The sequence below is a fragment of the Zymoseptoria tritici genome, chromosome 9, assembly GCF_000219625.1.
Source record: "Zymoseptoria tritici IPO323 chromosome 9, whole genome shotgun sequence".
Taxonomy (NCBI): domain Eukaryota; kingdom Fungi; phylum Ascomycota; class Dothideomycetes; order Mycosphaerellales; family Mycosphaerellaceae; genus Zymoseptoria; species Zymoseptoria tritici.
Window position 1 is genome coordinate 1756138 of NC_018210.1, and position 27184 is coordinate 1783321.

General features: G+C 48.1%; 11 protein-coding genes across 11 annotated transcripts; 5 read left to right on the forward strand and 6 right to left on the reverse strand.

The window, feature by feature from the left end:
- Positions 1–1308: 1308 nt before the first annotated feature.
- On the forward strand, positions 1309–3945 carry MYCGRDRAFT_95921 (uncharacterized protein; the record flags this gene model as incomplete). Its single annotated transcript, XM_003849464.1, has 1 exon — positions 1309–3945. One exon carries the CDS (start codon positions 1309–1311, stop codon positions 3943–3945), a length of 2637 nt encoding a protein of 878 aa, XP_003849512.1.
- Positions 3946–4114: 169 nt separating this feature from the next.
- On the reverse strand, positions 4115–5453 carry MYCGRDRAFT_75862 (uncharacterized protein; the record flags this gene model as incomplete). The annotated part of the gene is made up of 4 exons (XM_003849558.1): positions 4115–4398; positions 4527–4748; positions 4810–5078; positions 5144–5453. 4 exons carry the CDS (start codon positions 5392–5394, stop codon positions 4115–4117), a joined length of 1026 nt encoding a protein of 341 aa, XP_003849606.1.
- A 6707-nt stretch (positions 5454–12160) lies between these two features.
- Positions 12161–12730, forward strand: MYCGRDRAFT_87613 (uncharacterized protein; the record flags this gene model as incomplete). Its single annotated transcript, XM_003849465.1, has 2 exons — positions 12161–12488; positions 12543–12730. 2 exons carry the CDS (start codon positions 12161–12163, stop codon positions 12728–12730), a joined length of 516 nt encoding a protein of 171 aa, XP_003849513.1.
- A 151-nt stretch (positions 12731–12881) lies between these two features.
- MYCGRDRAFT_101300 (uncharacterized protein) lies at positions 12882–13722 on the reverse strand (the record flags this gene model as incomplete). Its single annotated transcript, XM_003849557.1, has 2 exons — positions 12882–12910; positions 12965–13722. The coding sequence occupies 2 exons, from the start codon at positions 13680–13682 to the stop codon at positions 12882–12884; spliced, it is 747 nt and encodes a 248-aa protein (XP_003849605.1).
- Positions 13723–15336: 1614 nt separating this feature from the next.
- Positions 15337–18471, reverse strand: MYCGRDRAFT_20435 (receptor-activated Ca2+-permeable channel; the record flags this gene model as incomplete). Its single annotated transcript, XM_003849556.1, has 2 exons — positions 15337–17697; positions 17737–18471. Coding segments are annotated over 2 exons (3096 nt in total), but the record flags the coding sequence as incomplete, so codon positions are not given.
- An 850-nt stretch (positions 18472–19321) lies between these two features.
- MYCGRDRAFT_101301 (uncharacterized protein) lies at positions 19322–19975 on the forward strand (the record flags this gene model as incomplete). The annotated part of the gene is made up of 1 exon (XM_003849466.1): positions 19322–19975. One exon carries the CDS (start codon positions 19559–19561, stop codon positions 19973–19975), a length of 417 nt encoding a protein of 138 aa, XP_003849514.1.
- Positions 19976–19981: 6 nt separating this feature from the next.
- Positions 19982–21364, reverse strand: MYCGRDRAFT_48084 (uncharacterized protein; the record flags this gene model as incomplete). Its single annotated transcript, XM_003849555.1, has 3 exons — positions 19982–20605; positions 20658–21181; positions 21244–21364. The coding sequence occupies 3 exons, from the start codon at positions 21362–21364 to the stop codon at positions 19982–19984; spliced, it is 1269 nt and encodes a 422-aa protein (XP_003849603.1).
- Positions 21365–21611: 247 nt separating this feature from the next.
- MYCGRDRAFT_47551 (uncharacterized protein) lies at positions 21612–22430 on the reverse strand (the record flags this gene model as incomplete). The annotated part of the gene is made up of 1 exon (XM_003849554.1): positions 21612–22430. One exon carries the CDS (start codon positions 22428–22430, stop codon positions 21612–21614), a length of 819 nt encoding a protein of 272 aa, XP_003849602.1.
- Positions 22431–23013: 583 nt separating this feature from the next.
- MYCGRDRAFT_110869 (uncharacterized protein) lies at positions 23014–24245 on the forward strand (the record flags this gene model as incomplete). Its single annotated transcript, XM_003849467.1, has 3 exons — positions 23014–23798; positions 23896–24160; positions 24222–24245. 3 exons carry the CDS (start codon positions 23038–23040, stop codon positions 24243–24245), a joined length of 1050 nt encoding a protein of 349 aa, XP_003849515.1.
- A 451-nt stretch (positions 24246–24696) lies between these two features.
- MYCGRDRAFT_110870 (uncharacterized protein) lies at positions 24697–26268 on the reverse strand (the record flags this gene model as incomplete). Its single annotated transcript, XM_003849553.1, has 3 exons — positions 24697–24756; positions 24872–25511; positions 25561–26268. 3 exons carry the CDS (start codon positions 25917–25919, stop codon positions 24697–24699), a joined length of 1059 nt encoding a protein of 352 aa, XP_003849601.1.
- Positions 26269–26510: 242 nt separating this feature from the next.
- On the forward strand, positions 26511–27128 carry MYCGRDRAFT_105787 (uncharacterized protein; the record flags this gene model as incomplete). Its single annotated transcript, XM_003849468.1, has 1 exon — positions 26511–27128. The coding sequence occupies one exon, from the start codon at positions 26519–26521 to the stop codon at positions 26753–26755; it is 237 nt and encodes a 78-aa protein (XP_003849516.1).
- Positions 27129–27184: the final 56 nt, after the last annotated feature.

Sequence of the window (27184 nt, forward strand, 5' to 3'; positions counted from 1 at the left end):
TATCAGAAGCATCTACACAGGCAAGAGAGCTGAATGGACGTGTCTAAGTCTTCATGAGAGAGCCATCGTTTCTAGGTCTGCATGCGACCCTGGAACAGCTTCATGCTAATCGGAGCTTCTGGAAATTGCAGTAACCACCTTCAAACTCACCAGCACCACAATGCCGATGCTAACGTTGGAATCGCCTTTCTTGCCGGGATGAATGCGGCCAATGGCAACAAATCGGATCAGGAAGGCATCCGATATGATCACAAGCAATGAATATCCTTGGTATCGTTCTCACCCCACCTTGGATCAGAATCCAGGCTTTGGAAGACAACCACCAGCACTTTGCCATGGCACAATACAGCGGGACATCGTTGACCGTCAACCTTTGGACCAGGCCATAGCATTGAGCACTGGAAGTGGTGGTCAGGCTGACCCGCGGCAGCCGCACGCATGGCCGAGCTCTTCGAAAGTCAAGTACGCTACTGGTACCAAGATGCAATCATCGACATGACAACGAGTTCCACACCGCAATTGACCGCCATTAAGTTGCTTTCTGCAGCGGGAACGTTTGACCAGCGATGGACATGCATTCGGTCGACGAAAGAAGTCACAACAAGGTTGAAGTCTGGATGTCTCTTTGTTCTCCACCAGCTCTCCGCTCATGAGGCGCTCGTGGACAACTTTAGCTCTCTGCCATCCTCCAACACGACTCACAAACATCCCCCGAGGTCGTCCAACATTGGAAGCAAGCAGATTGATGACCACGAATGGAAACCTGGAGCCGCATGCCCGCCACTATGCAGCTTCCATTGAGAGCGACGATTGCCCCAGGAATTCCAGGTACAGACTTCAGCAGCATGACTCCTTTTGGCCGGGTACCACCCAACAGACATACTGCTTGACATCCTAATCACAGCAATCGCCAACCTCGCAAACATCCCGTGCCGACGGCAAATCCAACAGACGTCACGCCAACAGCTATTTGGTGGCGCTTACAAGAGTCCTTTGTCAAAACGAAGCTTTTGCTTTGTACTACGATATTCGATGACCACGAGATGAGAAATGTCAAAGGTAATTATATTTCACTTTCATTGTCGACAATACGATCAAAGAATCCAATATCAGCAGCGTTTGTGGACTCGAGCAATGAAGAGGGTGCCGCTGTTTGCCAAACTTGGTTCTGTAAAACTTTCCTTCGATTCAATTCACGTTGCCATTTTTCCGTTACCACATTCGTTGTCTTTTCTTTCGAGCGGCAGCGCCCTCGACTTTCATTTCTAATACACAAAACATTACAATCTCTTTGGCCGAGTATTAAACATGTCGAAATACAACGAAGAAGACGAGGTCGATTACAGCGACAGCTCGCTGGTCGAGGAAAGCAGTGCCACCTCCGACACCGCGCAGGGCGCAGAGGATGAGGTCGCTCAGGAGCATATACCGGACGAGCAGCATCAGCCATACATGTCAGAAGAGGATGGCGCAACAGGATCGTCCTTCTCAGATTCGTCCGAGGACGAGGATGAGGTCGAGGACGGCGAGGACGACGACGAACAAGATGCCGAAAAAGAACAGGAGGGCGAGGAGACTGGCGAAGAAGACTATGCGAAGCACGCCAATTTCTTCAACGAGTTCGACAGTCAGTCCAATCTGGCATGGAACCAGGATCAGCAACTGGATCAGCACGACCACCAAGCTCCAGCGCAGCAAGAGAGGAGACCATTATACGGCATCTACGAAGACCCAGAAGAGCCCCGTTTCAGTCCCGAAACTTGGGAACGTCTTCAAGAAGAAGCTCACCGTGGATTCCATTACCATGACCGGCCAGTAGCGAGATATCAAGGCTTGCCAGACGCCGACAATCCCAATGGCGTCGGAGAAGTTGCAACGCGTTGGTGGACAGGCAGACGACCCCCGATGTACCCAGCACCACAACTGCCTCGAGTTTTAATGAAGAAGATGGGCGATAAACTTCCTGTATTCCCTCACCTTCCAATGTGCCCGAGCCTGATTGGTGCAAGTCCGCAAGCCGACTCGGAGAAGAAGCAGAAGCTTGTGCACGTGGCAAGAACACGGTCCCAAGGTTTCGAAGTGCGACCGCTCAACGTGACGCATGCTCCGGAGAGTCCTCTCCAGCCGCATGACGATGGCCATGAGGACGATCATGGTCCTGGCAACGACGACGGCTCTGGTGATGATGGGATCGAGGAGGATGAGACGTCATCGCATCTCCCTCTCGAAAGGCCCTCCAACGTCCCCGGGATCCGGGAGGACGACCCTGCAACACCGGGATCTCCTATTACAGATGAATCGGATGGCTGTGGACAATCTGCTGGCTCCGAAAGCAGGCGTCCCTCAATTCCATGGGAGAAACTCAAGGCTGCCGGGAAGAAGATTGATTGGGCGGACGAAGATGATGAAGAGGACTGGATAGGAACCTTGAGCGTACCCACTTTTCCTCGAGAGTCCGGTGAAGATCTCGTTGGCGAATCTAAAGCAAGCAACGAGGATATGTTCGACGATGAAGACTCTCAGCTTACCGCGGCTTCCACTCCTGCCACCACACCAGCTCTGGAAACCTGCCGGGAATGCGTCTTGTACCAGCCACCTATTGCGACGCCCACTGACGAAGAATCCGAGCCTATGAGCGAGAACTCCAAATCCCAGGAAGAGACTGTCATGCCACTAGACAACCCGTACTCCACTGACGAAGAACTTTGTCCTGACGATGAGAACTCCGACCTGCCCGAAGAGTTTCCCGCGAAGGTGTTGATTCCTGATCGTTCACAAGAGCCCGTACATGGCTCTAAAACCAAAGGCACTCTCGAGAGTCTCAGACGGAATAAGCAACCTCACAGCGACGTAGACAGGCCGCAGCAACAGCTTAAAAAGTCCCGACTCGGTCTCCTTCCAGAACTTGAGGACAAAATAAGAAATCTCAAACGTAAATTCCAAGCGCTGGAGGGTCGCTTTCAAGCTGGCGAGGCGGAATTCAACGAAACGAGAAAGGAGTGCGACTGGTTTCGAGAACTGTGCCAACGGCTTGACGCAGAGAGACGGGATCTTGGTCAGCAGCTGGGCGACGACAGGAAGTACTTCGAGGAGACAAACGTCAAGACTGCTGCTCTGATCAAAGGTCTTTATGAACAACTCGATGATATGAAGACGAAGCTCAAGAAGGCAGAGGAGACTTCCAAGCGTATGACGAAATGGGCAGAAGATCTCGAACCTCTTGCAGACGCTGAACGTACTCGAAAGGAGAAGGGAAGGTATGTGTTATCGTCGAGTCCTTCGGTTGAGTTCAACAATGCTAACCACGTCAACAGCACCGATGCAGCAACGCAATTCGAACCCAAGGACACCGAGGCGCATACCGCAAAGTGTGGTCCGGTCAAGTGCCCCAACTGCCAAGCTCTCATGGACCAGAACGCAACCCTCAAGGACGAACGCGACAGCATTGCCGTTCAGAACGAACGTCTTCGGGGGGAGATGAGCAGCCTCCAGGCCAGCCTTCAGGTAAAGAGCAAGGTGAGAGAGCAGGCGAGGCGTCTGGACAACAAGACGCCCGTTTTGCACAACGTCTCCCACGAGTTCCCCTCCTCCGACTCGCTCAGACCCTCTCCGGTGATGTCAGCGACGCCAGACCTTCCTTCTGATACTCCCTCGTCCGAGAGCAAGCCCGCCTGGCAAGTCCGCATGGAGTCATGGCGCAAGACTCCCGAGTTCCGCGCGAAGTGTGAGGCATTGGAGTCGCAGGCCAAAGCTCAAAAGCTCGCACGAGAGCGGGAGCGGGCGCAAGAGCTCAAGGATCGCGAGCTGAGGCTGAATGTGTACAAGCTCATCACAGGTGAGACGTATGAGTACATGCCACCCGCCGAGAGGAGTCAGATGCTGTTGGAGATGCAGTCATGCCTTCGAGGGGAGAAACGAGCAAACGCAAGCAGCGTGCGCGTGTGATCAGCTTGAGGACTGTGGTCGAATAGATTGTACATATGTGGATGAAACCATCGTCAAATGAACTTGTCATCAGCCGTGTCATAGTTGTACAACCAGCCTCCGTTTCTCTCAAGCCAGAGTCGTTCGTGAGGCGGTCATTTTCCATCATGGCAGACCTTTTGCCATCTCACTAGGAGACTCCCGCAAACCATCGATGCCGCAACGCCTCATTCGCGGAGATTCGCCGTCGCGGATCCAACTTCGTTAGCCCTTTGACCAGGTCCTTGAAGTCGTCGTCCATACCCGGCCCTTGCCAGCCCATAATTGGATTCTTACGAACATCGCGACATGAGTCCACGATGGCCTCCCACACATCTCGCATCTCGTCGTTGTCGCCGAGATACTCGAGCAAGCCTTCGACGCCGCTCTCGTCGTCTGCGAAATAGGACATTTGTCGAAAGAGAATCGTTGGGACTTTATCGTCGCCGACGAGATCGGGATTGTCCACAGCGAAGATGACGGTTTTTGTCAGGGCGAAGATGCACTGCAAGAAAAGGGGTCCCGTTGTCAGAAACGATGGGCAGAAGGAGGCTCTGCGATACTCACCACGATACCGAAAGCAAACAAGTCCGATGCTGCTTCCATTGGTCCTCCGGCGTGCGCCTCTGGACTCCGCCACATGAGATTACCCAACGTAGCACCTTGCAGGTATCGGCCCGGCTCGAGTCTTACGGCATCTTCGAGGTCGGTGAGGAGGACCCTCTCCACTACGAGCCCTGCGGGAGTCGTTGCGGTTTGCAGTAGAATGTTGTTGGGTTTGATGTCTGTGATTGTTAGGCTTAGCAGATGCTGGAACTGTAAAGAATACTAGGAGAAAGAGTTGACCATTGTGGGTGATGTTCACCGCGTGCAGTTGACTGATTCCCTCGAGCGTCCATTTCAGGGCTCGTTTGATCTGCTTCATGGGCACTTCCCTTTGCTGTATCAAGGAGAGCAGATCTTCTTCGATGTATTCGAAGATCAGCATGCGAGACTCAGGGATCGAGTCGATTGGGAGGCGAATATGGGAACATCGCGACGTCCTCCGGTAAATTTCGTTTCTCGCCTTCCAGTCTTGTGGAATCTCTTTCACCACAACTTTTTGGTCTTCATCCCTACGAGTAGTGAGTTTCGTGTTATCGATCTACGTTCAGTATCGGGGGCCAAGGAGGATCAATACGTTGTTGCGAGATAGACACGTCCCAAAGGCATCCCCTTGTCCTGGAGCACGCTTTCGATCCTGTAGCTACGACCGGAAAATCCTTGTACGCTTTCGGAAATCTTCGATGGCGATAAGCCAGTCGACTCGTACGAGATGTTCTTCGAAGTGTGGAATCGCAATCGACGATGAATAGTAGAACGAAGGGATAGAACGGCTGCGAGGTCTGGAGCCGCTCGTCTAAGGACGATCGGCCGGAAAATCGTGCTCATGACCCACTACATGTCGTTTGGCGTGAGCAGCATGAGACCTGCCAAATGTACGACCGAATACATCGTTGACCGAGGTTGAAAAGAAGGATGCAGCAAGGACAAGGGTAGTTCTATACAAGGAGTGTTGTGGATTATCAGACTGACTATTAGTAAAGTGCACGTGACTAGTGCTAAGGCATTCCTACACACAGATAGCTAAAGTAAGAATCTTATACTTAAGATTCTCTCTGTATAATAATATATACTTACTAATTAAAGGTCTTCTTCTACTTAGCTTAAGTCTAATTATAACAGGTTATAAGCCTAGCGTAACTACTGCACATTTAAGGAAGAATTGTCTATTCTAAGCGCAGCTACTAGAACCTTACTATATACTATTTAGATAGTTAACTAGCGAGCCAAGAAAGAGCTAGTTATAACAACAGCCGTAATGCAGGCTAATAAGTTTAAGACTACGAAAGAGAATAAAGTCCTAAGAAAGGGAAGTAACTTCTTAGACTAGTTAAGAATACCTAAAGCAGCCCTTATAGACAAGGAGGTATTAGGCTATATCTTTTATAATATTCCCTAGTGCCCTACCTAACTAAAGCTAGGAATTAAAATTAGATATCCCTCTCTACTAACTAAGGAGAGTACTACTTTATCCTCTTAGGCTCTAACTCCTTCCTAAAAAGAAGGAGGGGACACTCTAGTAATAGAACTTATTCTAACTAGTAGACTAAGACTAACTCCTCTCTAAGTCTAGCATAAGTATAATCTAATTATATACGGGATTGTTAGTAAAAGGATTAACTAATCTCTAAGGCCTAACTTTAGGGATATAGAGAAGATAGCTAAGGAACTATATAATACTATTATAGCTACCTATAGGCCTATTATAACTATAAACATTTATAATAGCCTAAGGATTCTTAGAATTAGTAATATTAAGATCTAAGGAACAAATACTTAAAAGTACTATAAGGACTTCTAGAAGTAGTATTACAAATATATCTCTATAATAGAATAATACTTTAGGTCTAAGAACATTCTAGTCTTAAAGCTTACCTTTAGTAATAAGTAGATTAGGCTATTCTTTATCTAGGGCCTCTACTATCTAGAATACCTAAGAAGCTAGAGACAATCCTATTATATTAAGAACATAACTCTTAAAGAGCTAATTACCTTATTAATTAAGGAACCTCCTTTATAGATATAGAGGATAGTAGGAGGATTTAGGGATACTATAGTAGATAATAATTAGTATACTAAGTATACCTATTATATCTATATAAATACAGATTGCTTTAAGAAGTACCCTAATAAGGCCCTAAAGTCCTAGGTATATAGAGGAAAAGGAGGATCTAATAAGGATAAGAAGAAGTCTTAAGATAAGAGCAAGAGATATAATAAGAAGGGAGGAAAGGGTACTATAGCAATTAAGCCTATCTCCTCTTCTAATATAAGCTTAGGCTCTAATTTAGATAGCTTATTTATAGGAGCAGCAATTACTACCGCTAGAATATAAGGGAGTAATACTATTATCTAGGATTCTAGTATATTATACTACTTCTTTAATAATAAGTCCTAGTTCTTAGACCTTAAACCCCTAGAAACCCTAATTAGGTTCTCTTAAGCTATTAGACAAAGTATAGTTATATACTTAGGAAGTGTAAGGATTATAATAAAGTATAAGGGGAATAAGTTAAATATTACCTTATAAGATATGTTATACTCTCCTAACTCTAATTATAACCTTATCTTAATAGAGACTCTTTAGCTAAAGTATAAAGTCTACCTAGATAGGCTATCTTTATATATTTTAAGGAATAACAAAAAGATAGGCAAGGTTTAGTCTACTTATAATATTCTAATCCTTTAGAATATAACTATCTCTCTCCCTAAGGGGAGTACTAAAGTTGCTTCTACAACTAATAGGAACATATCCTATCTAGCCTTTACTATACCTAAGGCTAATATAATAAGATAGTACTAGAGACTAGGCTATATAGGGAACAAGATTCTTAGTATAATAAAGGCTTAAGTCTAAGGACTTAAGCAGATTAACATATCTACACTTAAGCACTATAAGCTATACAAGCTTATAAGGTTACAAAGAGTAGTATTAAGAACTCTAAGACTAATACCTTAATCCTTATTAGATAAGGTCTATATTAATATTATAGGACTAATCTTTCTACTAGACATCTTTAGATATAAGTATATCCTTATAATTACTAATATAAAGTTAAGAAGGAGATAGGCTATCTTCTGTAAGCTTAAATTATAAGCTGCACAAATTATTAAGAAATAGACTACTAAGATATTTAACTAGTATAAAAAGATAATTAAGATCTAGTTCTTAGATAGAGGAGGAGAGTTTAATAACAATAATCTAATTACATTTATAGAAAATAAGGGACTAAGATAGGATTTCTTAGCTCCCTATACTCCTAAGTAGAATAGAATTGTAGAATTATCTAACAAGGTTATCCTTAACAAGGCAAGAGTAATAATAATTAACTCTAGCCTACCTCTCCTTCTCTAGAGTTTTGCAGTTATATATATAATCTTCCTTACTAACAGGCTAGTATACCTATTAACTAACAAGATTCCTCTTTAGGAATTTAATTAAGATCTTAATACTAGAACTCTATATATTAATTTAATAAAGGTTAGGAGATTTAGATATAGAGCATATCTATATAATTAAGGGAGACCTAATTTATAGAAGTTCTATCTTAGAGTAGAGAAATACTAAAATTTAGGATTCTAGGAGAATACTTTAACTAACTATATAGTTTAGAAGTTTAAACTATCTGCCCTTACTAGGTTTTAGTATAAGATTATAACCTCTCCTTATATAACATATAATAAGGATAAGGTATATAGTATAATACCTACTACCCTAGACTTCTAGGGGGAGAGTTTCTTATAACTAATACAACCTATTACTATAGAATAGGAAGTCTATGCTATCTATACTAAGGATTAAGATTAGGGCTAGGATGCCTAAGGGCAAGATACCTAACCTCTTACTACTTCTTATCTTTAAGAAGTAGAGAATATATTTAATACTATATAGAGAGAGAGAAACTAAGCCTCCCTTTTAATATCTTAGGGGGAGTAAATATTAGGTTAGGACATATAGTCCTAGGATAACTAATATAAGCAGTCTAAGCCTAATTAGCTAGAGGCTACTAAGTATAAAGAAGCCTCCTAGCTAGCTTAGGGGAAGTATATTTCTAAGGAAATAGGAAGTCCTAAGGGATTCTAAGGAAGTCCTAAGGGATTCTAGAAGTAGGCTAATGCTTTATTAATATAGCTATAATATTAAGTATTAGTAAAGAATTGCCCTAAAAGGGAAGACCTCTAAGATTATACTATAACTCCTTTCCTAGACATTTATATTATAGGAAAGAGGAAAGTAGGAAGAAGCCCTAAGAGACCTAAGAAATTAGGTAATAAAGCAAGTCCTAAAAGCTTAGGCATATTTAGACTCTTAAGAAGTAGAAGATTAGTTATAAGAAAAGACTATAGCAAGATCTAAAAGATAGGACTTAAAGTAATAAATCCTAATCTATCTAATCCTAAGATAGTTAAGGAAGCTCTCTTTAGATCTAACTATAAGGAATAGGAGAAAGCTATTATTAAGGAAGCTAAGTTACTTAAGTCTATAGGATACCTTAAATAGAAACTTATTAGTACCCTTCCTAAGGGGAGAGTCCCTTTTATAGGGAAATAGGTTTTTAAGATTAAGGTACTCCTAAATAGAACTGTAGAGAAGTATAAGGCTAGATAGATAGCTAGGGGATTTATATAAAGGAAGGGACTTAACTATATTAATACCTTTGCTCCTACCCTAAGAGCTATAATAGGGAGAATACTTCTATCCCTCTTAGTTAACTTTAGCTAGAAGAGGAGATAAGTTAATATTAAGACTATATTCCTAAATCTAAACCTAGATAAGCAGATCTTTATTAAGCTATTAGAGGGAGCTTATCTCTTTAAGAAAGATGCTTATAAGTACATTATATATATTAAGAAAGGACTATATAGGCTTAAGTAGATAGCTACTTTTTAGTACTATAATACTATAGACACTCTCTAAAGGCTTAGTCTAATAAGAACTATTAGTAATACTTGCCTCTTTTAAGGGAAAGGTATCCTTATTCTCCTTTATATAAATAACTTCTAGATCTTTAGATAGTTAGACTATAAGATTAACAAGCTAATTAAGGGATTAGAGCAGAAGTACATAATTAAGGTTATTAATACTAATATCTTTCTTAGACTTTACCTAAAGGAAGGGAAAGATAGCTCTATATCTATCTCTTAGGAATACTATTCTAGAGACAAACTTTAAGGATATAGTCTTAATAATGCAAAGAGTGTTAAGTATCCCCTTAACACCCTCCTTAAACCCCTCTAGGATAAGGGAACAAAGGAGAACTATAATCTCTTTAATAAGATTATTAGGGAACTGCAACATCTGTTAAACTATACTAGACTAGATATTAGCTTTACTGTTAACTACTATATAAGGTTCCTTTAGAACCTAGGACCTTTATATATTTAGGCAACTAAATATATCTAAAGATATATTATAGGCATAATTAATAAGTGCCTTATATATAGGAAAACTAAGGAGCAAATTTAGATTAAAGCATTTTTAGACTCTAACTTTACTAGTAATCTTAGCATATCTAGGTCTACCTTAGAAATACTCTTTAAAATTATAGAAGGCCTAGTTATCTAGAGATCTTAACTATAGAAAGAAGTAGTATTATCTAGTACTAAGGTAGAGTACCTCTCTCTTACTAAGGCAATAAGAGAAGTAAATTAGGTAAGGAATCTTATTAATAAGCTCTAGCCCTTTACCTAGGCTAAAAGTATTTCTACTATCCTTATTAAAGTAGACAATTAATTAGCTATTAGCCTTATAGAAAACTATGCTAACTCTAAAAGATTAAGACATATCTCTCTTAGGAACTATTACTATAGAGAATAATATAATAAGGGGAGTATTAAGGTAGAGTTTATAAGGATAGACATGCAGCTTACAAATTGTCTAATAAAACTAAAATCCCTAAATACTATCCTCTAATATATAGATCTATAAATCTAGCAAAAAGATACTTATATATCTATATTAGGCAGCTAACATAGATATATAAGAGAGGCTAATATAGGAATTAAACCTATAACCTTCTAATTTGTAGTTAGAAATTATACTATTAGACTAACTAGCCCTTAATAAGAAGAGGGAAATTGCTCTTAAATTTATGCCTTAATACCTACATTCCTACCTAAAAAGGATTCCCTCCCTAGAATTATACTATTTTATTTGTTATAAAACTAAGAAGTATAATACTTAGAATACTTATTTTATTCTTATCTATATAAAGGAAAGGAGGTAACTATATACCTTTATAAAAGCATCTAAGAAACTATAAGAAAAACACCTAGCTAAAGGAAAACTTTTTTATAAAAACCTAAAAGCATTAGAGCATATCCTAGAACCTATAGCCTGCCCCCCTAAAACTATTACTAAAAGACTAAGCTAATTCCCCTAGAATCTTAACTTAAAGCCTAAGAGAATATTAGTTTCTATTAGGGAAGAAGGGATTTTAAGGAGAATATATATAAGATACTATATTACTAACTACTGCTTTATCTCTACCTTATTAGAGCTTAATATTTAGCTAAGAGGAGTCTAGTTATAGTATAATACAAATCCCTAAGGATTAGGAGTTGTTAGACTAAGGTAGTTTTCTACTAGGAAAGCCTACTCCCTTAGGTTATATAGCTCCTTTATTACTATATTAATAAGGTCTATAGTAAGGAGATCCTTATTAAGCTTAGCTATAAACCTATTAAAGTAAACTATAAAAGAGAAAGGACCCTAAGCCCTAATATTTACTCTATTATAGTATCTATTTATCTCTCCTCTAATAAGTTAATATATAGTCTAATATGCTATAGAACTATCTTTATAGATCTATAAGAGATCTCTACTACTAATAGCTCTTGCTTTATTAATAACTTGCTAGAAGGTTTTCCTAAGGATAGAGAAAGCTACTTTTCTTCTAGAAGCTATAGCTAGTAATATAGATTATATTATTAATAGCTATAAAGGATAGATAATAGATTAGCTAATAAATTAGCTAAATAGATAAGAGGTATAGATTATAAAGTAGAGGAATAAAAAAACTAGAAGAAGATACTTTTTAATAAGCTAAAGCCGAGTATTAGCTACGTAGTAGGTAAATACCTACTATATTTAGGTAACAGACAGCTCGTAATAATGCAGCTACTAATAGGGGAGTATTGTAGATTATTAGACTAACTATTAGTAAAGTACACGTAACTAGTGCTAAGGCATTCCTACATATAGATAGCTAAAGTAAGAATCTTACACTTAAGATTCTCTCTGCATAACAATATATACCTGCCAATTAGAGGTCTTCTTCTACTTAGCTTAAGTCCAATCATAACAAGGAGGTCAAGATATGACTAAGCATGTCCTGCCTCTCTTTGAACACCGAGACGTACTCGAACCCACCGAACGATTGTAAGGTACTTTGGCAAGTCGGAAAGGTGTGGCAGACGAACGTCAAAAGAGCTCTGTTCAGTAATCAGAACCAAGGTGCAACGAAGTATAAATCGAGCTGGTGACATAGCTTACTTGACCTCCATCTGCCCGGCCCAAAGAGCTCTCCTCAACATCAACATCGTTGGCGAGCAAGGTCTATAGGGACATCCTCCTCTCAGTCGCACCGCCATCATGCCAGAATACGACGTCCGTACCGTCATTCCCCTTTCTGAATCCCAACAAGACGCCCTCGCCGAAGCCATAACCCGCATCCACAGCACCAAATTCACAACGCCCCGCCTCTTCGTCAACGTCAAATTCACCGACGTCTCCAAGCAGCGGACCTATGTCGGTGGCAAACGGCATCAGGGAAACCACATCTTTGCCAATGTTCGTGTTGGGCCTTCGAGGACGCCGGCGGACTGGGATGATTTGAGTAAGCAGGTTGTGGGTGCTTGGGAGGAAGTTGTGCAGTCCGAGGGGAGTGGGAGGGAGTGCGAGTTGCAGAGCTTTATTATTAGTGAGTTGCTTTTGAAAGACGACTTCTGAAAATTTCGCTGACTTTCGCTTTTAGTGGGCGGTATGCAAGGCGGATATGAAGCAGGCTTCCCGATACCTCCGGCGGGAGGTGATGTGCAATGGATGCGAGATAACATGGAAGGCTTCAAGAAGAAGGCCGCAGATGGTCATGAAGGCTTCATCGACATGCTGGCGGAGATTGAGGAAAGAGGCTTGATGAAGGATGCGAACGGCAAAGCTTGAGAGTTCTGCAGGCTGTTTGGTATCGTATAATGGCATAGTGAAAGTTCGTATCATCAGTCTGCTTGCTGAGGAGCGCTTCAATCTGGTAGCATTTTCCGTGAACGCCGTGAACGCCGAAGTTCCATGGATTTGATCGTCGTGTCAGGCTCACTCATCCTTTGTGAATGCACCGGCCCCAAGCTGTTGTAACGTCAGTAATTGTAACAGTAGAATCATCAAAAAGCTGCGACTCACCTGGAAGACCACATCCAAAGCCCACCAGTAAGTAGAGCAAGAAAATGACCACAACCGTCAACAATACCATCAATTTGACATTCTTCCACCACATCCTCCTCCTCAACCCACGACTCCTCACCCTAAAGTCTCTCGCACTTCCACCCAACCGATCCGTCTTGTCCACCAAAAGATCAATCCTCTCCCCTCTCTCCAGCACCCGCTCAATGTTCTCCGTCATGATACCCCTCACATTATCAATCTCATTCTGCACATTCTTGAACGCATCATCCTGTCCAGCCTTTGTCGTGCCATACTCCACCATCAACTGGCGCATCTGCGTATTGAACGCCGCCGCGCCATATGCCGGTAATGAGCTGAAACTCGTGCTCTCCGGGTTGAAAGTCGACAAGAACCGCTTCTTGATCTCGACCAGATATCCAAACGGTATGCGACGTCCGAGATCTGCTTTTGCTACGACCAGATATGTGAGACCCGCGCCGGAGAGGTTGTCAGGAGAGGCGGAGCTAGGCGCAGCATCGGCGATGTAGTGAATGAAGTTGTCGTTGTGGGTGTATGTGAGTTTCTGCGCGGAGTCGTGGGAGATTTTGGGGAGGATGATCGAGGCGAGGTTTGAGGTTCCTGAGATGGCGCTTGTTGTATGTTCGGCGAGGATGGTGGAGTTGTAGGCGATGCAGGAGTAGAGGAGCGGCGTTGCAGGGGCGGAGCCGGAGGCCATGGTCGTGTTCGTATGGCGGTCTGGCGATGGTGTTGTTATTTGGGTCTCGTTGACTCTTCGTGATGGCGGTGATGATCGGCGCGTTGATGCTGCCTTCCAGATTCGCGATGATTCTTTCCAGGTACCTCACTCACGTTACGTCAGACGCACGTGCCATAGAAGTAGCGCCGGAGACGCGGGGAGGGGTCTCCAAGTATGGGGAAGCCACGCGATGAGCTCCATTGCCCGAGGACAGTAACAGTCTCCTAAGCAGTATATCCACCAGGAGCGGCTCGTTGGGGAACACGTATCGACTCGACGTTCTCTTCCTTCCACCCGCATAAACACTACGTTCTCAGAACTCTTCTTCGAGGATAACACGAGCAATACACATATACAGACAACATGGCGTGGGAACGATACATAAAGTGAGTTGCTTACCGCCTTCTCTTCCATTGCATCGCCACTGGATTTCATACTTGGGCCGCGAGCCTCATCTCCACGATCCAACGAAGATGCCTTCTGCCAAAGCTTCGGACTGACATCTCTCCTAGCCGAACAAGCACAATGGTCATCAGCACGGCGGCTCTTGTTGGGTCTTACTTCGCCGTACGCCACCGGCAGGACCTCGCCAGGAAGGCGAATCAAGGCACTCTCCACGTCGAGCCCGGTCACCGCTCTGGTATGACAATACTCTGCGTCTTCTGGCACGATCACTGCTAACACTGATGCCAGGCGGAGGGATCTAAGCATGAGTGCGAGATGTGGGGAGGAAGGGAGGGTGAGAACTATGCGAGGATGGCTCTTGGAATTCTATATGTGAACGATCACTGAATGAACGGAACGGCTCGGGGCTGCGACTCAGGATGAACAGTATGGGTCAGCACCTCTGCTTCGAGGATCGCAATGAAAGCACGGCATTGCTGTGGAGCAAGATTCTTTTGCAGTTGCTTGAATTCTACATTGGCAGAGAACCATGATGCTGATGCTGTCGATATAAGATTCATCCGTAATTATGTCCAAGAACTACCCTTACAATGCATTCAGATCGAGAAAGCTCATAGCACCAATGCCAAACTTGCAAATGTAAATGCAAAAGGTCAAGCCGTCAACACATATGCCGCAATAACCAACCCATTATGCCCGCTCTCCAAACCATGCTCGTTCTGCTGCAACGCGAAGCCAAAAATGCTGAAGAAGAGTTCCATCATTACTCCCGATCATTATCCCTCTTCAACTCCTCATCCGTAACAGCCGTTGATAAACCAGCAGCCGCCTCATCACGCTCCCTCGCGATCTCAATGACCGACAACACCGAATCCGGAGACGCAGTCTCCACTCCGCCGACCATTTGCTCCCTCGCCAACGCCTGCGTCGCCAACTGCTGCGTCTGAAAATCCCCTTCGCTCGTAGAAGCCGTCTTCCCGCCTCCACTCAACGGCCGATCTTTCTTCCCAGTCCTGACCGCAGTCTTCCTCGGACTCTTCCTCGACTTCGCGTCATTGCCTCCGATCCTTCCGATCGGCGTCTTGGGTGCTTGCCAACCACTTCCGCTCGGACCAAAACTACCCGTCACCGCAGGCTCAATCTTCGGCCTGAGAGGTTTGGTGTGTCGACCGCCAGCAACACCAATCGGCTGCGACCCACCGGCCGAGTCCGCGGCTTCACTGTCCCGTCGTGAGCCACTGTTGGCATTCTGCGTCATGTCTTTAATCTCCTTCAACACCTCCCGGAAACCTTCCTCAAGCGTATGCATCCTCGCCAGCATAATGCGATTCACCATTCCCTTCTCCTCATCCTCTGTACGACGTCGATCTTCCTCTTTCTGCCGCTGCAAGTCGCGCTCGCGCATCATCTGCTCGCTGAAGGAGGCCGGGAAACCGGAGATGCCTCCCGCGTCGATGCCGCCGCCGGAAGGACCCCATTTGTTGTCGCCGATCTCGCTGGCGAGGTCCAGAGCGCGGGCGTTGAAGGACGGGTTGCGGTGAGCTTGGCGTGGAGTATCCATAAATGTAAGACCTCTGGTTGCTGGTGCTGTTTGTTGTCGTGTGGGCGCGATCGGACGAGGCTTGACTTGCGGTGCCATTTTACGGAGTGGCGTGCTTGCCCCGGCCATGAGAGCTCGTGCTGGAGTTGTAGTGCCTGTGTTTCCACCGCTGACGGGTCTAGAAGTTGCAGCACGAGCATTCCGTTTCGGGTTGGAGACGGATGAATCGTAGTCGACTTGAGGGGCGAAGATCATGGTGCCGCCGGAAGCTTGTCGTTTGTGAGCGCGCGGCTGTTTGTTGTGAAGATGAGTGATGCCATAGCCAGCTCTGGGAATATCTGGCGAAGCTTGCAGTCGGGCACGGGCAGCATGAGACATATTCAAGAGCGGTGCGGCCGGCGTATGGAAGTATTCAGACTCGCTGTCGTCCGCAGCTGTCCTGTTTTTGATGGATACGGCGCTTTCACCCATTCCAGGAGTATGGCTGTCCGACTCGTCATTAATCTCATCATCGCCGTCGGCCTCCGTGTCGTGCGGAAGCGTTGCCGTGCTATTCTCGATCTCAGATTCCTCCTCGATCATGAATGGCCTGCGAAGGGATGAGAATCCACGTCTTTCGCCATCACTCGCGACACTCTTCGTCGCTGTGGAGAAGTCTCTAGATTGCATGATCTTGAGTCTTTCCGCGGTTGCTGCTCTTTTGAAAGTGGGCCTTCGATGCTCTAGCCTCTCCAATACACTTCGAGGCTGTTCCATCGGAGGACTGGCACCACCCTCAATATCAGCATTATGCATCCATTTGTCGACAGCGGTGGGACCATCCTGCTCCATCTCGCGAGTGGTGGTGCGGACTGTGTCACCGCGAAATGGCCTTCGGAAAACCTCATCGAGTGCTCGATCTTTGCGGAAGCTGATGACCGAAGGCTCTCGCAGGCGATGATTCGGAGTGTACAGCTCGGGCGCCTTGCTGAAAGCTGCAGGCTGCTTCTGATGGATCTGCGTCCTCTCGATCAATTCCGTCGGTGCGTATCCGGTCCTTGCCATGATCATACGCTCGTAGGAGAAGATAACAAAGAGGATGGGAAAGTGCGTTGCCTTGATGATCGTGCGGTTCAGTCGAACATATTGACGCAACGGCATCAGGAATCGAAAAGGGCTGAGAGCCCAGCCGATGATGTTTGTAGGCGCCACATAGCTGAACAGAGCATCCGACTTGACCATGGAGATTGTGTTGACCGCGAATAGGAATTGATGCTCCTCCTCGGCGTTCTTCACAATAGCCATGAAGCTGTTGGTCAGGACAGTAATCAGTATTGTCACAATGAGGAAGTGACATATCGTGAGGAAGATCGACATGATGGCCTTGCCCAACAGATTGTATCCATCCCAGCGATCCCACACAGCAGGCGTGAAGCCCATGAGAATCTGGAAGAGAGAGTAGGCCACGCCTCCAGCGTCTGTCTTCTCATCTGCGAACGAGAGGGACAAAGCGACGAAGAAGCCGGAGCAGCAGATGACAATCAGCACCAGGACGGCCATGAGGTCCTGGGCCATCAACCGGAAAGCGATGAGCAGCTGGGAGAAGTAGCGATAGTGATCCAGAACGCTGAACAATCGTGGGAAGAGCAGAATCGCGGTCGATGCCAGCACGTCGTATGCAAGGCTGGCGATTCGATGTTTTCCTTGCTCAGCAATGACGACTCCATAAAGACGCAGGCAGTAGTAGGCAACGAAGAGTCCCAAAATACCCAAGTCAAAGGCATTCCAGAAGCTGAGGATATAGAGTCCGAATCCCTGCTCAGTGAAACCAACGACCTCGTCGAGCATGTATCCGATGCTCCAGAACCAGAACAGCACTTCAAGTGGCGTGATTTCAATGCTGCGGTCTACGAGGACCGCGATGAAAAGTCCAAGCATGGTCGCAAAGCTCAGCGTGCTGAATACTTGCCTGTAGCGTGGAACTCGAAGACGACTCAGTTTGAATAAGGAGGCCTCTCGAGGGTTGTAAAGCGTTACTGTTCGCCGAGTGAACGTCGGTCCGGGTGTCATCTTGGTGGTCTTGCCGGCATGGCTCTTTCGCGAGAGAACCGCACCTGCAGGTAAAGCCGCTGGATCGTGGTCACCAGACGTTCCATAGCTACGTCCACGAGACGGTGCATTCGGCCGGCGTTGACGCCTGTGCAGATTGTCTGCTTCAGAGTGAAAGACGATCGTTCCAGCCCAAATGGCTTCGAGATGCTGAACGACCAGAGGATGTGCCAGGAAACGCTTCGCCTCTGCGCGGATAGCAATCTCAATCGTACTTACCCTTGCCACACGTCCTTGAGATCTGCGAGCCTGCAAGTCCGCAGTAAGAGGTGGAGTCCCAGTCGGTGGAGACATGATTCCTTGCAGAGGATCGAAGTCGTACGAGAGAGAATCGATCAGTTCCCGTGTGGAGAACTCTCTCAACAATCTCATCGCCAACAATTCGCTGATCGCAGCTCTGGTCTTGGACACGCCGACATTACCGGGCTGTGCCTGGCCTTCCTTCTGAAATTGCAAGCAATTCGCAATCAATGCACACAGCGTTGCACGATTGAAGTGGTCCGCTCTGATCTGACCTTGAATAGGCTTGACCAGGAATTGGCTGATCTGCGGGCTGCGCAGCTGGTCCCATGAGAGCGTGGTCTCGCATCTTTGAACAATTAAAAGACGTATAGCATGTGTGATGTTGTACAATGGCAGCCTGTCAAGATGCGGCGCCGAGAAGATCGGTAGCAGTGGCGTCTCAACGGCGTCTTCATCGTCTTCGTCCTCCTCGTCCTCCTCTTCAACCTCATCGTCAAACTCTTGCTGAAAGTAGTCCGGAGCCGTGTTGGGTCGTCGTCGAGGCGAGTATTCTTCGTCATCGTCATCGTCTCCTGCCTCATCGTCGTAGTCTTCCGCAGCGTTCTGTCCCACGGCTCGGTGTCGTGATCGTTCGGGCGAAGCTGCGAATGGCGACCAAGCATCATTGTTGTTGTCATCCTTTTTCCTGCGTCCTCTGCTGATCGATCGAAAGAGTCTCAACATCTCATCGGTCGAGTCGGCAATCAGGTGCAAGGAGGTCCTGGTCCTTCTCAAACAATCCACTCCACGTCGCGAAGACGAGGAAGATGTTCAGTTGCTGTGCTTTTTCCCGGCTCAGCACATTCACGCAGCACACCCTCCCACTCTCGTGTGACGGCTTCGATTCCCTGCCTCGAGCCGGAGGAGCCACACACACAACACGTGAAGATAGCAAAAAGACGCGCACCGAAGAATGGGATTGGACGACACGGATCGGACCTACATCGAGTATATACAAAGCAAAGGACCCTCCCTGCACATGGCGCCAGTGTACCGAGATAGAACTAACGCGTACTCGGCTAGCCAGAGAAATATTTAGTTCACCGCCTGACTCCATATCGTGCTTGCATCCTCTGATCGATCCAGCAGAATCTCGACAATCGCACATTGAAAGATGCCGTGCCTGTATGTGCGACGCATGCATCCATTCCTTGTCTCTCGTTCGCTGCATACAATCGACCAAAGCGGTGCATGTAATCGTCACGGATCTAGGTAAGGTAGCGCGCGTGGTATCGCGTATTATGAGGCGCATGACTAGCGCCGATCGTTCACCCCACGTCCAAACCCAAAGAGGTCTGCATTTCCTGCAACGAAATGAAGATCTCTACACCGAGGACATCTACCAGAATTCTAAACCTCACACGCCCGGCGGACAACACTCCGACACGGCACTCGACATTGGAGAAACTGACTTTCCTCCACCGCCAAGCAGCACACCGCCTCATTGACTGCAGATCAGCAAAGAAATCATCTTGCCATCGAGCTCTCGACAGCTCATCACACGGCACACCTCCATTTCGGCAAGCTGCAGCTCGCCGCCATGCCCAAGCCCAAACGAAACATCCAAGCTGTGGCCGAGGAGACCCTGACCCCACCAGAAACCCTCACAGCCGATCAGAAAATCGCGCGCGTCAAAGGTGCCGCCGGCAACAACCTCTACAACTTGGAGCTTCCCTCTGGTGAGGCACTTCTCGCAGAGCTGCCCGCCAAATTTCGCTCGACCATCTGGATCAAGCGCGGTAACTACGTCCTGGTCGATGCTGCTGGACTCGCCGATCGTGGTAACAAGCTCGGCGGGGAGATTGTGAACATCGTGCGTGATGAGCGGACGTGGAGGAAGAAGGAATTCTGGCCTGTGGAGTTTGCTGCTAAGAAGTCGACGTATCAGGAGACATCCGATTCTGAAGATGCTCCGAACCGAGATATGCCGCCTTCCGACTCCGAGGATGAGGATTGATTGAAGCTACTCTGCTTTTGTATGCTCAGCTTCCACCTTCTGAGCTTCCTTTGGCGGATTGACATAATAGCTGGTGCCAATCCAAATGCTGAAGACCGTCACCGCGAGACTGCCGACGACCACTGCGGAGCTAGCGTTGGTACTTGGGTATACATTCCATGCCCACTCTTGCGCGAAGCAGATCGCATAGATCATGACGACGCTCATTCCACTTCTCCAGAGGAGGAAAGGCACCGACCACGCGATGTACACGAAGAATTGGTAGTGCAGGCTTCTGGCGCAGAGACAGCCGATGATGAGGGATGTCAGGATGGCAGTAAGGGTGAAGTCTGGTGTCACTCTTGCTGCGATGCGTCTTAGTTCATCTTTGGAAGGTGGAGAGATGAGCTGTTCGATGGCTCCTCCGAGACTGACACCGGCAGGTCTGAGCCATCTCCCAACACCGAGGAGGTGAAGGAGGAAGACGTGGAGGATCAGCATTCCGTAGGAGAATGGTTTCGACAGGAATGTGGCCTCGCTCACGAATCTCCAGTTGACGGTCCACACGTAGAGGAATTGGCGGGAGAAATCGAACGCTCTCGTGATGTAGCTCCAGATCCCGCCCCAGATGAATGGATATGCGATTAGTGTCTGTCGTGGTCAGTGAAGTGCGACCCTCCAAATCTTCGAATCTTGATCTCACCTGCACCTGCCCAATACTCTGGGCCTGATAAAACGCCCGATCCCTCCCCATTCCCTGCCAAAGCACCACCCCAATCGCCGGCAAAGGAAGCAACAAACTCATCTTGACGCCCAACCCAACACTATACATCAACGTCCCAAAAGTCCACAACTTCCTCTGCCAGCACCAAATCGCAGCAAACAGAAAGAACACCGCCCAGCAGTCATTAAATAACCTCAGCACGAAAATCGAATGCATTCGCTTGCTGAGACTCAACAGCGGGAAAATATACGGCGGCACATTGGCGGCTCGGTAGCATTGCATGACGATCCAGAGGGTAGCGAGATAGAGACCTGCGAAGATGCATTGTGCGGCGAAGATATCGGTGCCGTTGGAGGTGAGGTAATAGAGGAAGCGGTAGATGTAGACGTGGGCGGCGGGATAGACGAGGGGTCCCGTGTCGCCGGTAATTTTGGCGTAGTCGCGTTGGCCGGAGAGGTAGAGCTCGATTTGTTGCATGTAGGTGGACCAGTCGATTTCGGTGTCTGTTGGGGGAAAGGGTGAGTATATATATTGAGTGAGGATATATATGAGTGCTGTTACGTACAGGGTATTTTGAGGATTACTGCTCCACACAAGACGGCGTCGGCGAGAAGTTGTAGAGGGGCGGTCCATTTCGTGGATTTCGGATCCGTGACGAGGCTCCACGCCTGCCTGAAGAGTGCCATCTTGAGAGGTGTGTCTGTTAATGATGCGGAGTTGTAGGAAGAGTGGTCGGTGGCATTGGCCCAATTTATTTTAAGCTTTCACTTGACCAGGGGTCGGACCGATGTCCGATTCTGCAAGACATCTTTCACGATGACCACCAAGCACTGTAAAGATTGCTTACTTTTACCATTTCATTCATCCATTATCATCATCAAGCTACCATACTGTTGGACTAGAGCTCGGCTGACGACCACGTCCAGACCCCCTCTACCAAGGCTGAATCTCATCCGACCTGATGACCTTGCCGGCATCCTGATCTCGCTTGCCTTCGATAACATCCTTCATGAACTCACCTCCCAGAGAAGGATCTCCAGCACCCATCTTCTTCAACTTCTCCACTCCAACTCCTCCCAACCCGGTGGCCAGGAATCCCGGCGAGATGGAAAAGACTTTGACGCCGTCGTTGCCCAGGATCCTGTGCCACTCGCGCATGGCCATGTTCAGTCCAGTCTTGGCTGATCTGTACGATGTGACTGTGAAGGTGTTTTCTTTCGGCCAACCAGCCGGCGGAGAGGTGTTGATGCGCTTGAGGTTGGCAGTGTGGGTTTGCTCAGTTTCCGTGAGCGTAGACGTGCCGCTGGTGACGAAGAGAATTCTCGGCTTGGAAGCCTTGAGCAGCAGTGGGATGAACTCCTCGGTGATCACTTGAGTTCCGGCAACGTTGGTGTCCCAAGATGCATTCCACGCCTCTCTTGTGGTCATCTTCTTCTCTGCGCTTTGGCTGTCGAAGCCGGCACCAGCGTTGTTTAGGAGGACATCGAGCCGTCCGAAGCGAGACTGGATCTCATCTCGTGCCTTAGTGATAGAGTCGTCCGAGGAGATGTCGACTTGAATGACGGACAACGAGCTTGGGCTGTCTGACACCTCTGCTTCGACTCGAGACACTGCATCCTCGCCCTTCTTCGGGTCTCTGCTGCCGATGACGATCTCGTAGGCGGACTTGGACTTGTACAACGCTTTGACGGCCTCGAGTCCGAGACCGGTGTTTCCACCTGTGATCAGGACCACTTCCTTGTTGCTCGACATGTCGTGGTGCGAATGATGTAGTAGCTTTGTGTGTCTTGCGATTTGGACGATGAGAGGATGAGCGGAAGGTATGCTTTCCTGAGGGTCACAGCCGGCCGCTCACCATTTGTACCTTTGGCGTAGACGGAACAAAAGATGAATAACGTCAATGAGTGTCGGGATTACAATTCTTCTCGGCGTTTAGCCTGACGGCATGCCACTCATCAGTCTTGTACTACATACCATTGGCACACACGGAACAAGAGGACTCAACTCAACGTCAATGGCTGTCGGGCTTGTGATCCTTCTCGGCTTTAAGCCATGCCACCGGAGTTTGGGCTTTCGGACAGCGAGATCTCACCTTACTCCGCTCTTGGCCGTTCTCGATGCACCGTTTGCAACTTGCCTCGGTCCAGAGGCTGAACAAGAGCTCATCTCCATAGTACTCGTGGAACGTGTTGCATGCAATAGGACTTCGCTGAATGAGGACAGTGCTGCTGACAAGGTTTCCTACTAGCGCCCGTTGTTTCCCGCTTGACTCAGAAGCCGATTTCTAGACTTCAACCTCGACCATCGAAACAATGTGAGAGAATAACACAGCAGCAATCGCTGCTCAGAATCAAACATCATGGCGACCTCAACAAATTCTCCCCACTTCAAACCCTTCGACGTCGTCACGGCCTACCACCAACTCCTCAACGACGACCCCGACCTCACCATGCCCGTAGCAGCAATCGAAGCCCTCATCCTCGGACTCGCCAACACGCCCGCAACCACCGTCTCCGAAACCCTCGACTCCGTCTCCAAACTCACCCTCCAACTCAAACGCAGCGTCCCTAATTCCATCTCACTCTCCGCGGGGACGGACATTTTCCAACAATACCTCATCACTTCACTCCAGCGACCGGGCGGTGGATCGGGAGACTTTGAACAGATTCGCAGTCATCTCGTGCAGAATGGGAAATTGTTTGTTGAGCGGGCGAAAGCGGCGAGGGAGACGATCGCAGGATTTGGAAGGCAGTTTGTGAGGGATGGAAATACAGTGTTGACGAATGGCGGGTCAAGAGTGGTGGGTGCTCTGCTGAGGAGTGCGGCGGAGTCGAGTAATGGTACGGGAAGGGGAAGTATACGGTTCCGGGTGATTTATGTGGTGTCTGGGGATGGGAAAGATACGGAGGCAGAGGACAATATTGCGGCGTTGAGGGAGAGGGATATTCCCGTTGCGACGATCCCATCAACGGCGATTGCGTATTGTTTGGATCAGGTCACGCAGTGTTTTGTGGGAGCAGAGGGTGTGGTGGAAAATGGAGGGATTGTGAGCAGGTTGGGAACATATCAGTTGGCGATGCTAGCAAAGGCGGCGGGAAAACCATTCTACGTGGTGTCAGAGTGAGTGCATTGAGGGGCAGAAGGCCAGCAGGACTCAGTCTGCCCCTGTGCCATTCGCCTTGGAATGATTGCTAACACCCCGGTCCTTCCTTTCTAGGACGCACAAATTTGTACGGTTATACCCACTGGGACAGCAAGATCTCGGGATCCAACAACGAATCGTGGAGTTCAAAACATCGAAAGGGAGTGAGACGCAAGAGACGAAGTCCGCCAGCCAAGATGAAGGAGTCGCGGACCTGGAAGAGCCAGCAGAGAAGAGTTCGAGCTGGCGGCCGGAAGATGCTGTTGACTACACACCTCCCAATTTGATCAACGGGATTATCACGGAGTCCGGCGTGTTACTTCCGAGTGCGGTGTCAGAAGTGAGTAATATTCCTGCACGAACTTTCGACACACCCACTGACTTTCATACTTCACTTGCAGGCATTGATCCAAGTGTGGTTCTAGCGAAATACAGCAGCACTCAGGATAGCATGAGTAGACAGCAAGATCTACCAATTCTTCTGAAGATCTATCGACTCTCATGCTGAATAGCGCTGCCGAAATGAGCCAACCCAACCGTCCCATCGCTAATGAGCAGACCAATCCGATACTCCGCCAGATAGCTTTGCGCCGCTGTATGCCATCTGAAGGCGAACCCATTACGCCTCGTCACCCAGTGCCTCCAGCTCCCTCTCCTTAGCAATCAACAGCTGCCGCATATTCTCCGCTTCTCTACGCAATTCCGCGCGTCGACTCTCCTTCGCGTCACCTCCTCCCGGCGCACGCTGTGGTAACGACGGATCAATGTTCTCGTTCTCTCGCGACGAGACCACATTCTGATGATGCGGGTATGCGCCATCTTGATTGATGGCCGAGAATGTCCGCTTTTTGCTCTCCGCGGGCGCTTCACGTTGTCTCAAGAAGTCGGTAAAGTCCACGGGCATTGGATCTCCAGGTCGATGCGGGCGGTGTTGCTCTTCGGTCTGCATGTAGGTGTCCTGCTCGGGGTCCTCTGGGGGCGCTTCGCTCGTGGAGGCGGGCGATGTTGTTTGATTCTCTGATCGTGCTTGCAAATCTGCTGCGCCATCTACCGGGAATGTGGTGCCAGCCTCAGCAATCTGGTTTCCAGCAGCAGGAACGACGCGTTTCCTCCGCTTGATCTCGGCTTTCTTCATCTGTACTGGACGTGCGGCGCCGTGAAGCTTGTGGTACAACCCGCACGCGTTGCAGATGGTATGACCAGCTTCATCGCGTCTCCAAAGCGGTGTGATGGTCGTCCCGCAGTTCTGACACGCAACGACCACGTTTGTGGCTGTTTGTGATGGTGGCACGTAGTTCTGGACGATGGTCTGCATGTGTTGCTGGGAAGGTGTCGGTTCGGCGGGTATTGTGTTTGCTTGTCGTAGTGCGAACTGAGCGGTCTTCGATATGCGATTGTTGTATGCTGGACAACCTCCACAACCTTCCTGACCACCAGTGCCGTTGCAACGACCACCGCCGGGACACGTTCCAGTGATGGCTTTTTGTGTGGTGACATACGTCGATCCTCCACGTTGAGGTGATGGCTGTCGATCATCTCGAGCATCTTCGCCTTGCTGTGAACTCGCACCTCGCTTCATGCCGACCGGGCGCATCTGGTTGCGTGCTTTGTAGTATAGACCACACGCATTGCAGATCACTGCGCCGGCTGGAGAGCGCCTCCACAGCGGCGTTTTCGTTGTACCGCAGTTGCTGTTGAATGTCAGCTCGTGAATTCGGTCCCGATCGGTTATCAACGTACCTGCACATCTGACCGGCGGGCGCTGCACCTGCAGTCGGAGAACGTCGCGTGCTGGAGACTGATCCAGAGGTTGAAGGACCCGGAGATGGCTGCTGAGCTGGAGTCACGCTCATGTTGTATTCCGAGCTGGGAGCTGTGGAAGCATAACTCTGGTCCATCATCCGTGATGCATTTTGTGATGGCTCCACGGATAATTGCGGGTCGTATACTGAATGATGGGTGCTCTGAGAGTGCTCGACCAGATGCCGGGCGACGTCCAATTCTTGCTGTGATGGCTGTCGCTGGAGCAGGGCTGGTATTCTCGGTGAAAGTGGTCTCATCCCGCCCATCCGGTTGGCATCCACCGTGCCATGTGCCATTCTCAGCGGGTCTTGCTGACGTTATCGCATGCAGAGTGGTCTGGCGAGGGGTTTGATGGCAGATGGAAAGTCACCAGGAGTGTTCGAAGTCACAAGATCGTGGATGAGCGAAGGATGCAGTCTTCCCGTGTGCGCTCCACGTGGCGTGTCGTATGCAACGTCCAGGTATTGAGGGATAGTTTCACCTCCGGGCCTTCAGGAAGGAGGAGCAGGGATACGTGGTAGGAAGATCAAAAGCCTCGTCGCGAATGCACGTCTTTGTTGGTCGATACTTCTCCCGCACGCTCTGGTGTTCCTTCTCACAAGTCTTTCGCCCTTCTCCCGTGTACCTTATTCAATCGTCACTTCTGCCTACATGGAAATGCAAGTACAGAGTAATCGGTTTTCTGCAATCGTTCATTGGCTGCGACCGCGACGTGACGGAGACGAAGTCCGGTCAGCATTGTCATCATGAGGATATGATTGGTTGAATCAGCAAGGCCGTTCGCTGACTAACAAGAAGAAGCCCTTCAATGCTTCACATTGAGTTTGCGACTGCCACTGTCAACCGTCAACTTCTACCTTAGCGCCTTATCACGTAGGTGTGAAGGTTCGACAGCATGAACTTGTGTCGCCACTCCTATTCGCACCTTCCTCTTGGAGAATGGATCGGTGCTGTGACGCAGGCGTCGAGGAATGCACGATTGGCCGGACGAGAGACATGTCGAAACATGCATGAACCGCCGCAGACTACTCTGGAGTCGGACTTGAACCTGCACGGCGATCTTTGGAGAAAATTACTGGCATTGCTGCTACTGAGACTGGAGAGCAATCACGCCGATACGGATGTCGGTTGACAACAAGTGAGTGCAGTACAGTTCAGTACCGCTTTTCTTGGGCTCTACCTTGCCATGCGTTTGCGATTCTGCGTACACGAGGCGCCCGCTCGGGGAAGACCCTATCAGTCGCCTAGATCGCAACATCTCCACCACGATACGATGGACAGTAGCGTCTGATAGGCCAAGCAAAGCTTCAGCCACACAAGAACTCGTTCTACAGATGGCCATACCGCTAATTTACACAGTCGACTTCACCGCTCGGCGACCGCCGGATCCTTGCATGGAACAGCATGACTCGTGTCCAAGGATTTTCACCGGGCTCGAAAAAGAACCTTGACCAGCAAGCAACATCCTTGCAGCCCTGCCCTATCGACGGCGAGCCCTGGTCAAGACGAGAGCAACTGCGTCTGGACGAGCATATGAAAGGTCGACATCATCGGTCTTGAA